This window comes from Pomacea canaliculata, linkage group LG3, assembly GCF_003073045.1.
Source record: "Pomacea canaliculata isolate SZHN2017 linkage group LG3, ASM307304v1, whole genome shotgun sequence".
Taxonomy (NCBI): domain Eukaryota; kingdom Metazoa; phylum Mollusca; class Gastropoda; order Architaenioglossa; family Ampullariidae; genus Pomacea; species Pomacea canaliculata.
In genome coordinates this window covers 9284763-9298695 of record NC_037592.1, presented here as the reverse complement: position 1 = coordinate 9298695, position 13933 = coordinate 9284763, and the positions used below count along the sequence as shown (strand labels likewise).

Sequence of the window (13933 nt, the reverse complement as noted above, 5' to 3'; positions counted from 1 at the left end):
ATTGCATATATTCAAACAAGTAGCGCACTGGGTCATTCCGGAACATACAGTGCCAACCGTGCTAATCAGCACCAGCCATCTCCTGTCTTCGCTTCGCGTGCACCTTGAAGGGAGAGAACTGGAGGGCGGGGAAGGGGAAGTAATGCCGAGGTGAACGGCTTGTCTTTCATTAGTTCAACCCTCGTCTTTTGTACACACGTCCTTCGACGGTGGACTTCGGTGAAGGTTTGCGCGTGTCAGGGAGGGAGAGAGAGAAAGACAGCCAAAACTTTGGTCCCGCGAGCCGCAAGAAACCGTTGTGCTGTGTTTTATTATCCGGGAACCTGCGTAATCACTCATTACAACCCGGCATTATTGACCGTTCCTTCAGAAAATGATAGTCATTTAATGGGCTGGTGCGGCCGGCTCTTGACAGCGCTGGCGATGTAGCTCCCTTTTGCGTGATGAAACTTCCTTTCTTCTCCCCTCCCCACAAAAACCCTGTTCTGTTTCCCGCTCCTCATTCCACCACCCATCTACCCATGCAAGCTGCCACCCATCCATCCTGCTGGGTCTGTCACCAAGCTCCTAAGATGGCGAAACGTGCGGCCGAGATCCTTCTCCGCGATGTCCAGTATTTCTCGTTGGCCAGCATACCTCACCCACATGACTCGTGTCCTATACCTAAAAGAGAAAGGAAAGAAAATTAAATCATTCTTTATTGTTCACAAATTATAATTGAGACTTCATTTCTTGGCATTACAGATTTCCGAGTATAAAATAAAGGAAATCGAAAAGACCAGATTGTTTGGGACGATCAGAAAAAAGTTTTCGAAGCATATTCTCGACTAGAAAACATGGTGAGAAGTGTCAGGTAGCTAAACAATGGCAGCAGGAACCACTCATCGCAATAACCCGCACTAACAACTGGGAACAATCATTCTAATAACCCCACACCCCATTTCTTCTCTGGAGTACACGGTACTTTCTGGAAGTCAGATGTTTTATAGCTGCAGCTTAAGATGTATATATGTGAAAATTACGAGCATCTTCGGAACATTAAAGGAAAAAGGAAAGAAATGGCTGAAATCGGAAGAAGCTAAAAATTTACGCAAACCAGAAAAAGCTGTAAACGACTTTTTACTTTTGTATGCTTGAGTGCTTAAGGAACAGTCTTCCCATAATCCTTAACGGAAGTGTCTTGTGAGGTGCAGCTTGTTTCTCTAATGACTCGGTAAAGCTCGGTGCAGAATGCTCTTTCCTAAAATCAGCATTAACACCTCGTCCACCCTTGTGTCTATGAGAAACACGGGTATAAGCATCAATCGGCAGCATTCAAAGCTCCAGTAGTGTAACGAACCCAACATTAGAACTGTATATGAATATATATATATAGTCGAGATTACAACCGTTTGAGAGCTGGGTCCTCGACATCTTTAAGGTGATGAAGATGCTAACGGATTTTGTGTGTAACCAGAAATATTGTTCACTGTTGCAGACACCCTCGAGACATCTGAGAGCGCCATACGCGAGTTCAAAGCCAAGCTGCACAAAGCTTACCCCTCGCAAATTAACGACACGGATGCAAACATCAGTGATGTCTTCGAACTCATCGTCAAGTCCCGCATCATCTGGTACAACCCTCACGATAACTCATCCTCCTCAAGCAACTCATCCATCCTGTCATCTGCATCGTCGTTGTCGCCGACAAACTCGTCCGACGCGTCGCCAGCGTCGTCGGATGTCGCTGGAGTATCGTCCTTGTCGTCGGGGCCATCATCTTCGTCGTCATCGTCTTCTTTCTTTGCTCTCGCCGCGTGGACGTCACATGATAAAAGCCACCGGCGGGGCACGCGCAGTGTGTCGAACGCCAACGAAGTGAGGGAATACGTGGTAGTGGTCGATGATGTGCGAGAGAACCTGACCTCGCACGTCAAGCCGCTGCCTGGAGGTCAAGGCTATGATCCTGAAGGGGAAGGTCACACACACTCGCAGGGGACCGGGCACGAAAAGGACGGGAAGCATAAGAAAGGTCACGTGTACAGCCTGGAGGAGGAGGTCGCGCATGCGCTTCACATTGTCAGCCTCACTATGATGGCATGCCTCGTCTTTGAGGTGAGTCATTTCTGATTGGTCAAAATGTTGTCTTTCTGAATGTTTTTGACTCTATTCTCGCATAATGACATCGTTGACACTGTCTACAGTTAACAGAAATATTTAACACAACAAAGAATTAAAACAGAAACGTCGTCTACCAATAATATTATAGTAATGAGATGAAAGTTAGAAATTTAACAATACATGTGTAGTAGTTTCCCCTTTTACATTATTTCAAGTTGAAGGGATTGGTTCCCTTAGAGGTTCTTTATTATTCTGAAAAATCATTTAATGCGAGTTTTTGGAATATATTCTTAGCTTGAAAGGAAAGCACTAGCAAACATTATTTATTTGGAGAATTTCCGTGCTTGGTAGTGAATTAGTTTGATTAATGACGATCATGACAAGGAGAAGAAAATTATGCACCACTGGAAGTACGGACCAAAGAAAAAGGTTTATAAAGGTGATGTCCTTACAATCAGTTCTATGGTAACCATGTTTTTTTGCTTGCACGTGGCACTTCAGCAGTTTATGTACATATTCTTTAAAATGAGGGACTCGGGAAATAGAGAAAAGCAAGAACATGGTTTCCAAAGGACAGATAAGCAAAGTTAAGGTGGAAAAATTCTCACTGAGGAAAGAATGGTATCTCTAGCAGGAACAGACATTTTTCACATTGCTTCTACTTCCAGTGTATCAATATTTTCACGATTCTTTGCGCTAAAGAGAACGCACTCAGTTCTTAGTAAACATGTTTTTCAACGGCAAGAATTTTCAGTCTAAAAAGCACAAAGTTTCGCGCAGTCTCAAAGGTTATTATTCCTTTTCCTAAATTTGTCTGCTCATTGACTGTTTGATGGCCAGGAGCCTCGATGGTCGCGCAAGGTGACCTTCCTATTTTGGAGACTCGACTGACCCGGATGGGCCCATCTTTCTGGCCTCGGGCGCCGGGTATCGACCACCACCGTATGGTACACACCGTCTAACGGGCTTTCGACTTGATTTAGTTTGTCTGAACATCGACTGTTCCTTGGCCAGACGCACTGTCTACTGTACGAGCTTCTCTCATCTGGCATCCTCCGATCTTCACCCTGACTCTCCCCCACTTCCTCCCAATGGATCCTTCGGCTTTTTTATGATTGTCACCAATACATTGACTTTTGACTGAGGGAAAGGGAAGTGCTGAAAGGTGTTGTGCCTGTGAGCGATGCACCTTCTTGAGGAGACCTCTTAACATAGTAAAGAGTTGTCTGGGACTTCGTATCGAGTGTACGTAGTTCAGCCTTTCTCTGTCTTATGGTATCTGTGTGTCCCCCGACTCTTTGCATGATGGAAGGACGAAAGGGAACAATCTGATAAAGGGACATTGGAGCCAAGCGTGGATACTTTTCATGTCTTAAAGAAAAAGAGAAGGAGAGATAAACACACACATATATTACATACATACATTACGCATACCTGACCACAAATCATGTCTCGGATGTCTAGAGTAAACGAAAGTGTGAGAGAGAATAATTCGTTAATACGTGTAGTCTACTCTAAGTTAATGTCCTGTTCTACCACATGCGTTTACGAAGGATAAAAGTTTGCTGAAGGAATGTAAATGGTTATTTCATGTGATGAAAGAATGGTGCTTTACATCCATATTGCTTATGGTATGGATTGAAATTCTTTAAAAAAAAACAGACAAAATGTAAACCAGAAAGTGACAAAACAAGAAAAAGATGGAAGAAAGAAAGTAGTGAAGATAAGGAGATAATGTGACTACTAAATAAAGTCTTGATGACATGGTGTTGTCGTCTGCGTTTCGCCAGAACTGTATTAAACCTATTCTTCCATTTTCTAAGCCGCAAAAGGTTATTCCATTTTGGATTCGGAAAAAAAAATACTTAAGGCCAGTGACCCCGAGCGTTATTTCGTGACGTCACGTGACGCCGAGAACACGACGATGAAAAAAACAACGCCAGCAATGGCGTCCTCAAGATAACCTTATCACATGACCTCATAAAAGTACACAATGCCATGAAAATCACACAAGTACGAATCCTTGCGCCAGCGCCAACCACCCGCCCGGAGGCGGTTAGGCGCAGGAATTTAAATATATTTGCATGCGCATCCTGTCCATAGCTTGCGCTCACCTCCTCAACTCCTCCATCCGCCATCTTTTCCCTCCCCCCCCTCTCTCTCTCTTTTCCCAAGCTTCATTTCGCGAGTTGTCTGGGATCGTTGCTACGGACGGCAAAATCTGTGATTCCTGAGATTGGATTCCAAAAGCTTTCCGCGGAGGAGGTCAGGCGGCTGGGTCACAGCCAGTCGATCCTCAAGCCGTTCTCAGAGGTGCATGGAAGACCCAGCTCCAGGGTTGTCTTAGTAGCCGAGGGGGACCCTCTAGGTCATCTCGCACGAACGGCACCCGCTAACGGGGTGGGCGAGGGTGCTGGGGTGGGGTGGTCGGGTAGTAAATGGAGAAGCAGTTGGCAAGGTGCCAAGGTTAGGCTGATTCGCTATTATCTCCCATTGAACAATAATCTCTCCTACACTGATGGTTTGCGCCCCGTCCCTGCTTCCTTCCTCTCCTCCCATCTTCTCGCTCACCACCCCATAACCTTTTTTTCTCCCCAAAAAAAACTGTATCCCCTATCCCTCCTCTCCACCTTACCTTCTCCACCCCACACACCACCACCTCTTTTTGTGCATTTTCGCCAATTTCTACAGGTCGATGATTCCTGAAAACGAAACACTGGCGCTGGACCATGGTGGCCAGTCAATGCCTGTTAGGACATTTGGGACTGTGCTCAATGCACCGTTCACGTAAAGAAAGATCATTTTCGCAGATCGACGATATGGGGAACTGGGTGTGTGTGTGAGGGGTAGTCTTTTGCACCTGCTTTGGGGAATAACCACCCTGTTGGACCTAAAGTTGCTGGACCTAAAGTCGACTGCAATGCTACAGCCACAAGAACAGAATGTATCTTAAATAAGTAAATAAAATATAAATATTTAAATTCCTCCTCTGTTGAAACTGCTATTTCTACCTGGGTTCTCTTACAGGAAATGTGTTTTTGGCTTATGAATGAGATTTGTAGCTGACACCTCTGTCTCTCGCCTTTCTTTCTTTCTGTCTTTTCTTATCATCCTCCCAACTTTTTTGTTATTTCTCTCCTTATCGCTAACTGCTGTCTAGTCTCTTGATCTCGTTCCAAGTTTCTATTCCTCTCTTCGTGCTTGTCTGTGTGTGAAGGTTTTGCCTGTATGTAAACTTGGAAGCTGTAATGTTTCTTAAACATTTATAAAACTGAAACGGGGTTGAACACGACAACCCTGCACCTTCCCTTCCAGAAAACGAGGCATTCACAAGCAGTAAAAAGATGCTCATGGTAAACGAAAAAAATAATTAAGACAAACACAGGAAAAAAATTATAGGACAGAAAACACAAAAATTTCGGAAAAGATTTTTATCTCCTCTGATTTTATTTTTAAATAATTAATGGGATAACTGTTTTTCAAATCCCAAAATTTGGTTTGGTGTTGAATAGCCTTTGGACTTCGACGATGAATAAGAAGCTCTCTGTAAAGAAAGATCGCCATGAAAAAAAATATTTAAAAAAATTTCTTTCAAGAAACTTGAAAATTGTGCGATGTGATCTGCAAAGAATACAGCTGGACCCCACGTAGGGATAATGTTATGTCCTGTATGAACGAAAACGAATGAAATCGTTAAAAAAATCGATGATTTGAAACGAGAGAGTATTCAAATCCACTACTCCGAGGGTGGGCTAAATGTGGGGTATATTTAATTATGAAGAAATAAATCTCAGATTTCAACTTTCTTCATGTTTAAAGTGATTTTAATGCCGTTGCATTTTTAGCGTTAGCCATTCCTTGCCATATCCCAAGTCCTCCCTCCATCTTTTTTTTCCATTTCTTTTCCTCCGTTTGCTTTACTCATTATTTCTTGCTTACAGTTCTCTCCCTTCCTCTCTTTTGTCTCATTTATTCCTTCCTTTTTCATTCTCTGTTGCGTTTGGTTTTGTCCACTTCTGTCTTTCTTCATCACTAGCACTAACATTTTCCCTGCCAAGCTTTTATCTCTCTCTCTTCTTTCCTGATGTCCCAGGTATGGGGTAATGATAGACCCGCCTAGATACCATCCAAAAATACCCATTGATATCCTTTATCGCTGGTTAGAGCACTTTTCCAGTTTTCACGTGTTCTCATAAACACATACTTTATACATCAGTTCGGAAAGGTCACTAACAGTAATTTAGTGCACAATGAGGTCAGAGTTTGAAGGATTTTGAAAGCTTGAGCATGCAATCGTCAAACCTCAACTCTTTCTGCTGGCTACTGTCTTGCCAATGTAAACGTGTCCATGGACATCAATGTTTTCCAACTGCTACATTCCTGTGGATGGCGATGTTTGAAGACTCGGACCTCGAGGTGTCAGAGGAAGTGTACTCGCTGACATTTTTTAAAATAATAACCACTTACTCACGAAAAGACCATGAAAGTTTTGACAGAACTCGGCGTCCAGTTCTTCAATCGTCGTTCCCGCACTCACCGACAGAGCGCGCTTTGCAAACTGAATGTCATGCATATGTCCTGGAGAATGAGTTCTGGCCCCTTGAATGGCAGCCAGGACAAACATGGCTGGCAGTTGGGGTGGACGGGAGTTGCGCACGTTGCATCAACAGGAATCGTCGGCAGCAGTGGGCACCGCCTGCAGCAACAATAACATCATCAGCAACAATGAAAGGAAGCGGCATCTACCACCCGTTGTCCCAGGGCAGATTAAACCCTTGGCAGCTGCATCCTCTCCAGCTGCCACAGCTATCAGTCGACAGTCTACAGATGATGCACGTTTTGTAGCGCTTTTTAAACAGACTGGATTCTTTCACAAACTGACCTTTTGAGGGTAGGGAAGTTTAAAAAAGTTTGAGCAACCCATTTTGCTGATGACTGAAGATAGTATTGGGGTCGGGTTAGTTCATCTTTCTCAGCCTTATCCAACTGCTTTGTCTGTTTCCAGTATAGCAGACGACAGGGTACGATCTAGATATGTGGGTTTATAAGTCAACCATTGTACAGTCCATGTTTACTAGAGTGTCGCCTTCTGTCTGCTCTGGCCCCTCTCTCGTAAATTTTCAATAAAGGCCGTTTAATTAAATGGAGCGGAGAAGTGGTGACCACAGCTGTGGAAGCGATTCCTCCCGTTGATATAACACGCAGCGCCTTGAAAGTGGGCTTCAAAGACAGAATATCACGTGTTTCCGCTTAGCTAGCAAGATGGCCAACAAAGAAATCCTTTTCCAAAAGGTCCAGAGACGCCAAAATTGAAATTCTCGACGGGAGACTCTTCTCATTAAAGTTTGCTCAAGCAGCGAGCATTTAGGAGAATTTTTTTTTTTACAAACTTAAAAGAAAACGTATAAAAATATCATGCGGCTGAATTGATTTCAGATGAGAAAAAATGTTTTAGAGGAGGAACGTGGATTAATTGTGAATGTGATATTCTTCCCCCTTCATGTCATTTATTACAATTTTTTGCTTTCGTCTGTCTGTGTGTCCGCTAGTATAATCTGTCTGTCAGTCTATGTCTATACAAATGTTAACATTTTTTTTTGTTAGTATTTGGTGTGTCTCAGTTTTTCTGGTGCTTTGTGTCTAGTATTTTTGAATTTTCATGGCTTCGTAGACTAGAAGGCTTTACGCATACTAAGTAATATATTTTCTTGTTATTATATTGTAGCCGCAAAATGTCCATCTGTCTCATCGCACGTGAGTGCATGTACGTATATATAAATATATAACTCTGTGTGTGTCTCTGTTTTGGGAGACATGAGGGAGGTAACTTTAAAATGCCGGGAGATAATCCTACACGAGATTTTTACATCTGCACTTTTGATTGCCTGGCTACGGGCTTCGGGTGGCACACTGCAACCATCATAAAGATTCGTTCTGCGTGCAAACTTCTGTCATCATTCTACTCGGGAAGAGAGAGAAAGAGAAAGAGAAAGAGAAAGAGAAAAGAAGACGAGTTAAACAGTTTTTCCCAAGTTCATGTCGCAGCACTTGAAGACTCGTCTGAATTTAAGGACTCACGTGCCTCTCTGGGGGCAGCTTGACATTTTTGAGACAACTTCACACTTTGGGGGACAGCTTGACAAGTTTTTAGGGGCAGTTGGGCGTTTCTAAAGGGCAGTTTGACCTGTTAAGGGAACAGCATGACATTTGTGGGGGCAGCTTGAGGTTTCTGACAGCTTGCCATTTCTGAAGACATCGGAAGGTTTGTGGGGCAAAGAAGTCTGTAGGAGCGGGGCAGCTTGCCATTTATGAGGTCGACTTGGAATTACTGGGGGTAACTTGACTCAACTGGGGTCATCGTGAAGTTACTAGGGCTGTGAGGGGTGAGAAAATTTATTGTCGTGTAAGACGAAAAAAAAAAAAAAAAACCCTCAGGGAATCAGGAAAATTAGTGGAGGCCGGAAAAGCAACTCGCATAAATAAGCAATCATCCGGTTATGAAAATACAATATCAGAGTATGAAATCATCAGCTGATTGATCCAGCCCCTTAAATCTTAGACCTTGACCCAGTATTTCCTTGGCAAGCAAAAAGAAAAAAAGAAAAAAAAAAAGACAGATGGTTTATGTTCCCGCACTAGCAGCGTTGACCTAAAGTTTGCCATCCCCTGTACCCGAATAAGATCTCAAACGCACTTAGATAAAAGCCATGAAATGTTTTATAAGAATAGTATTAAAACTACTTAGTTAAGATGCATATACCTTGCTCGTCGTGCAAGACGAGACCTATTTTTAACAATCAGTTTTTGTTTGCTTTCATTAGAAGTTTTTTGATTTAAGAAACTTTCGACAATTGTTAATACTTTTGGTGGATACAGAATTTTTTAAATAAAATTTTGTTTTGTTTTCTTAAGATCTCTTTAGATGTTTTTTTGATAAGTAAAGAGGTCTGTTTTTGGCTGCAGAGTGGAATTCCTTCCCCTACAAGATTTTTTGTATACCTCCGCTATCAAGTGTAGATGTGCTGAATGTCTTTGAGTTTATGTGACACATAAAGGGAAATGTAAACCGCGCACTTTCTTTGACCCTCAGAAGGTCTACTTTATTGTTCCTGTTATCAATCATTTTTTGTTGAGTCCCTGATAAGTTGCTGAGATTTGAGTTTACTCACAGTCACGTGACCCAAGATGTTTCTCACCTGCAGCGCTTGTCTTCTCATGACTGTCGGGTGTTGGTCTCTGTATATCTCTCTCACCTCTCTTCTGCTCTCTCTCTCCTTCCCTCTGAATGTTTCGAGACGCTGTCAGCGCGTTGTCTAGTGAGATGGAGTGGATGGAATGGATGAATAGCTGTGGATGTAGCTCTAAATGCTCGGTTCTGCAAGGTACACTTGTGGACAAGCGGTATGGCGAGATCATGAATGAGAAGATAACGACCATCGTTCCCAACAGAACGATAACATGGTGCAATCACGATAAACATTAAAATCACGAAAAAAAAGACTTTTATCTTAGAATGTTTTTATTTTTTTACAAAACGATAGACGTTAAAAATTTTAAAATAAAAATACTTGTGGTTCACCTGCAACTTCACCGTGGACATGAAAAAGTTCGGCTCCTTTCATCGTCCGAACTGCAGAGGGGCTAGAACAGGCCTTCACCTGTGGGAAGTATTTGCTCTTGTGGGTCATTCATTAAGAGGAAACCGATTTTACGAGACGAAAAACATCTCTGAACTAAGGACATTCCGTTGCCCCACTAAAGGCAGGTGTGGTTAACGGTTGCTTTAGATACATCCTTATCTACCTCCTTTGCTTTGAGCTTTCCCCTTGGTATTTTAAGAGATATACATCCTTCGTCTTTTGGCGATTTCGTGTTTTTCCACCTGTGTTTTTCAAACAACCTATAAGGCAGTTTTGTTAGATATAGTTTGCCCTTAAATTTGTTTAGTCGTCCGTTCCCTTAGTTTCTGTCTGCAGTACTATCTTCCATGTGTCTCGAGTTATGTTAAAAAGGTTTTTGTCATGTCAGATATTGGGCTATAGTGCCGAATATTAATTCCAAACTGTCTCGCAAGTACGTGGGCAATGTCAGGCACTCATATTAATTAAATTATTCATTAAGACAGATTGTCTTGTTATGTCTCCCTGTTGCAGCTGGCTTGGGTCTAGTCTTTTAAGATGTCCAGTTGTTATCATGCTAAATTTGTAAACAGAATTGATGTCATGGAAGAAAATGAACATTGAGAACAGATATTTAATGCATTAAAACTCTACTCTCATTTTATCTCTGTGATTTACTGATTTCCTCAAATTAGGAATTAGAAGTAAGAGAACAAGAAAAATAGTCATGTTATAGTAATTTTATTTAATTAATTGATGATGTGAAAGAGAGATTTCTTTATTCCCTTATTTATTTATCCGTTCTTTTAGGCTTTTTTTTTTTTACTTTTCTTCATTTTTCATCCTTTTTTACATCATTTAGAGCACAACACAAACGTACTATGTTGTAAGTTCAAACTTCTAGGAATGGATATTATTCCATTATACATCTTTGACATAATACTTTTAAATCAGAGATGTGTGCATCTATCAAATATCGAATACGGTGCTCTTTTAATGACAAAAATTAAGTTAGTACAAGGTACAATTACCCCAAATATCAGTAATTAATTAACTCACTTCTATTCTCGAATGTGCAAATATAACCATGCACAGAAATAGTTAAAACTCATAAAGTAATAATCCTCCGTGGATGCATCTCCATTAACACAATTATTGTGCTTTGACAACATAAAGGTATCTAATTACAATCTTGCTGTTTGCTTTTCATCTCTGTCCATATATGGTGTTGTTTGTAAAAATATTTATCAATTTTGTTGAGCTCTGGAAGACATTTTTACCTTCTATTAAACCTTTACTTCTATTGTCTTTCTATATTATTATGTTTTAAACTTCATCTACACGTGAAACATTATCCTATTCTCTATTTCCAGTGTTGTCCATAGGAATGGGAATCATGGAATCCCATCCATGGGATCCCATGGTAGTCGATACTTGATTTGCAAAATAAATTTACTGTTATTTCATTCATCAAGGATTCTTTCCTCTGAATCATCTATTGTATGTGAAGTAGCAGGAATTATAGAACTTTTTCAGTGTTGTCCATAGGATTGTTAATACCATGGGAATCCCATGGGAAACATCCATGGGACGGGATGGGACAGGTATAAATTGCCATGGGATGGGACGGGATCCCATGGACACCTGTCTATTTCTATTTCTAACAAACTTGGACGCTGCTGAAAGCTTTCTGTGCAGGCCTGCCTTTCTTCAAAAGGAAGCTAGAGGTAAAAATTTATGTTTATCATTTTCTTCTGTTTCTTTTCCCCAAGCATCCTTCACTGACCCTCTGTTTGTATAAAAACATCGCCCCACAAACCACCCTATCCGTTATTTACACTCAAAGTCAAACTACAGATTAGTCTTTTGCCGTTGATTATCTGGCGGTTGATGACGCATGCGCAGTGAAGCTGTAAGCGCCTCGATGGCGTCTTGTGCTCCACACTATTTCAAGTCCAGACCAGGTCTGGAAAGCGACTCCATGATTTATCACTCGGGCTGTTAGTCATTTTCACAGGCATTTCCAAAAGCAGTGAAACTGAGTGAGGTTTTTTTAACGGCTGCAACTATTGGATGGAGACGCATGGCGCCTCTCAATCAAAACAACATTTGTTCGTGTTTTCTCGTGAATATTTCATTCCTCTGCTCCATGTTGCCTTTTCGGAGTCTTCATCCTCGCGTTACCTCACACGTGGTCACGGCCCCAGGGAATCGATTCCCAGAATCCAGCGCGACAGTCATTCTGTACCGTGTGACGATAAATACAAGAATGCATTATTAATCACTATCCGACCCTCGGGCTGGCAAGACGAGACTCTAAGGGCGAACTCATATTCTCTCTTCTTTTTTTTTTTTTTTTTTAATGGTTTGGGTCTCGTCCCGGGTCAGAACCACAGAAAGCATGTTAAAACAGGATCTCTGGCTGTAAAGAGGATCGTTTGGCACAATAACCCCGCGGGGGAGAGTTTGTAGAATTAATAACCCCTCCCCTTACCCTCCATCCAGCCAGGTCAAGGTTAGAAAAGAGGGATGGAGAGAGAGGTTGTGGGGTAAGGTATATTTTTATTTCATTTTGAGGGAGTAATGAGTTGTAAAAGAGAAATATAAAGTGCACAGCGACATATATGGCGAAGAAATTGTAAATACTGAGCTTACTAATTTCCGAGATAGGCAGAAATTAAATTGAAATGCTTGAGAGAGGATTTTTTTAAGAGGGGGTGCCAGGGAGGGGATAAGTCACTACTTGTTTGATTATCTTCCCATTTATCGAGCGAGGCAAACGCAAAGCAAAACCCTTCACATATAGAAGCACTTGATGTTCGCATCTCCCTTTTCGTCCATTCGTCAACAGCAACAAAAAAAGGTTGGGGAGGGGTGACTGCAAACTAAAGTCTTCTCAAGGAAGCCCCCAAATGTGCACAACACTAAAGAGAAGAAGTAAGAGAGAGCAGGTCTGGACTTACATTAATTTCTCTCCTTGAAGCCTGTTTAGAATGAAGACATGCCATGCTACACATAGGACTGGAGACAGTAGCAGTAGTCAGACCCCGAAACTTGTTTTTATGTTTTCCCTTCCATCCTTCCTTAATTGTCTCTTTCTTTGAACATAACTCGTATCGGCAGTGCAAAAATAAACTTTTTTCTTTTCAATACTCTTTTATTGTTTGTAACTCATTATTTGTATTGTATATCATGCTTCATATGTTATGATTAATGAATTATAATACTAAGTAGCTGTGAATATTTTATGAATTGCTGTGACAAATTACATTTATTTCGGTATTAATATATATATCTATGCTCATTATTAATATACACAGTATATGTATAATTTTATAAACATTATTATAATTTATCGCGACAATTTTCATTCACACACACACACAAACACATTAGGTTAGCTAAGGTAGATAACTCTGTGATATGAGGAAGGCAACCCTATGTAAGAGACAGACAGGAAGGACAGACGAACATGGTGAAAGGCAAGCTAGTGTGGTGAACAGCCAGTGGCCACCCATCACCCACAATATCAACTGCCGGCCCAGTGCGGGTGGCCACTTTGCTGTGCTCACCTCATCTGTTAGCGCCTCTCGTCTGAGCGCGGTGCCGCCATGTTCCATCAGTCGGCCTGTCGCTAAATCTCATTACAATCGGAAATCGCTAGAAACTCATTTTTTGGCCGCCCACTAGGCTTTTTCGAAACCGCAGTCTGACAGAACGACTTTGTGTGTGAGTGTGTGCGCGTGCTTGCACGTTTGAATGTGTTTGTGAAGAGAGAAAAAACATAACAACGATGATAATGACAGAATAAATTGCAGTAATCGTTACTATCATTTGTTTTATCTTTGCCTAATGTTTGCACACTCCAGGAAAGAATAAAACCAAACATTAAAGTTGTCATCGTCTGCGAGTGAACACCCTGGCTTCTGCTAACCGACTTCTTTAACGCGTATTAGACGATGTCTGACCTGTCAACAGGTCATAAGTTCAATCGAGGGTCACTAGTTGCATACTCCACTTTCTCAAACTCATTTTAAAAAAAATTGTTATTTTTTGTATTGGTTAATTAATTCCTTCCATTGCATCTGCTTTCTCTACACAAATAGGTTTAGTGGATCTGTCTGCAGAATCTTTCTTTTTTGATTCGTTCATTCTTGTTTAAAAATGTTATTTTCCACATGGCGTGTGTCCTTTCTGTTTCTTTATTCTTCCAT

General features: G+C 41.5%; 1 protein-coding gene across 2 annotated transcripts in view; it reads left to right on the top strand.

The window, feature by feature from the left end:
- LOC112560502 overlaps window positions 1–13933 on the top strand; it is a 41506-nt gene that overhangs the window by 15827 nt on the left and 11746 nt on the right. For both annotated transcript variants that reach the window (XM_025232403.1, XM_025232402.1), the window contains 2 exons: window positions 1478–2094; window positions 11393–11446. In XM_025232403.1, the coding sequence (XP_025088188.1) occupies window positions 1478–2094; window positions 11393–11446 (671 nt within the window). The remainder of the gene's footprint in view (window positions 1–1477; window positions 2095–11392; window positions 11447–13933) is intronic.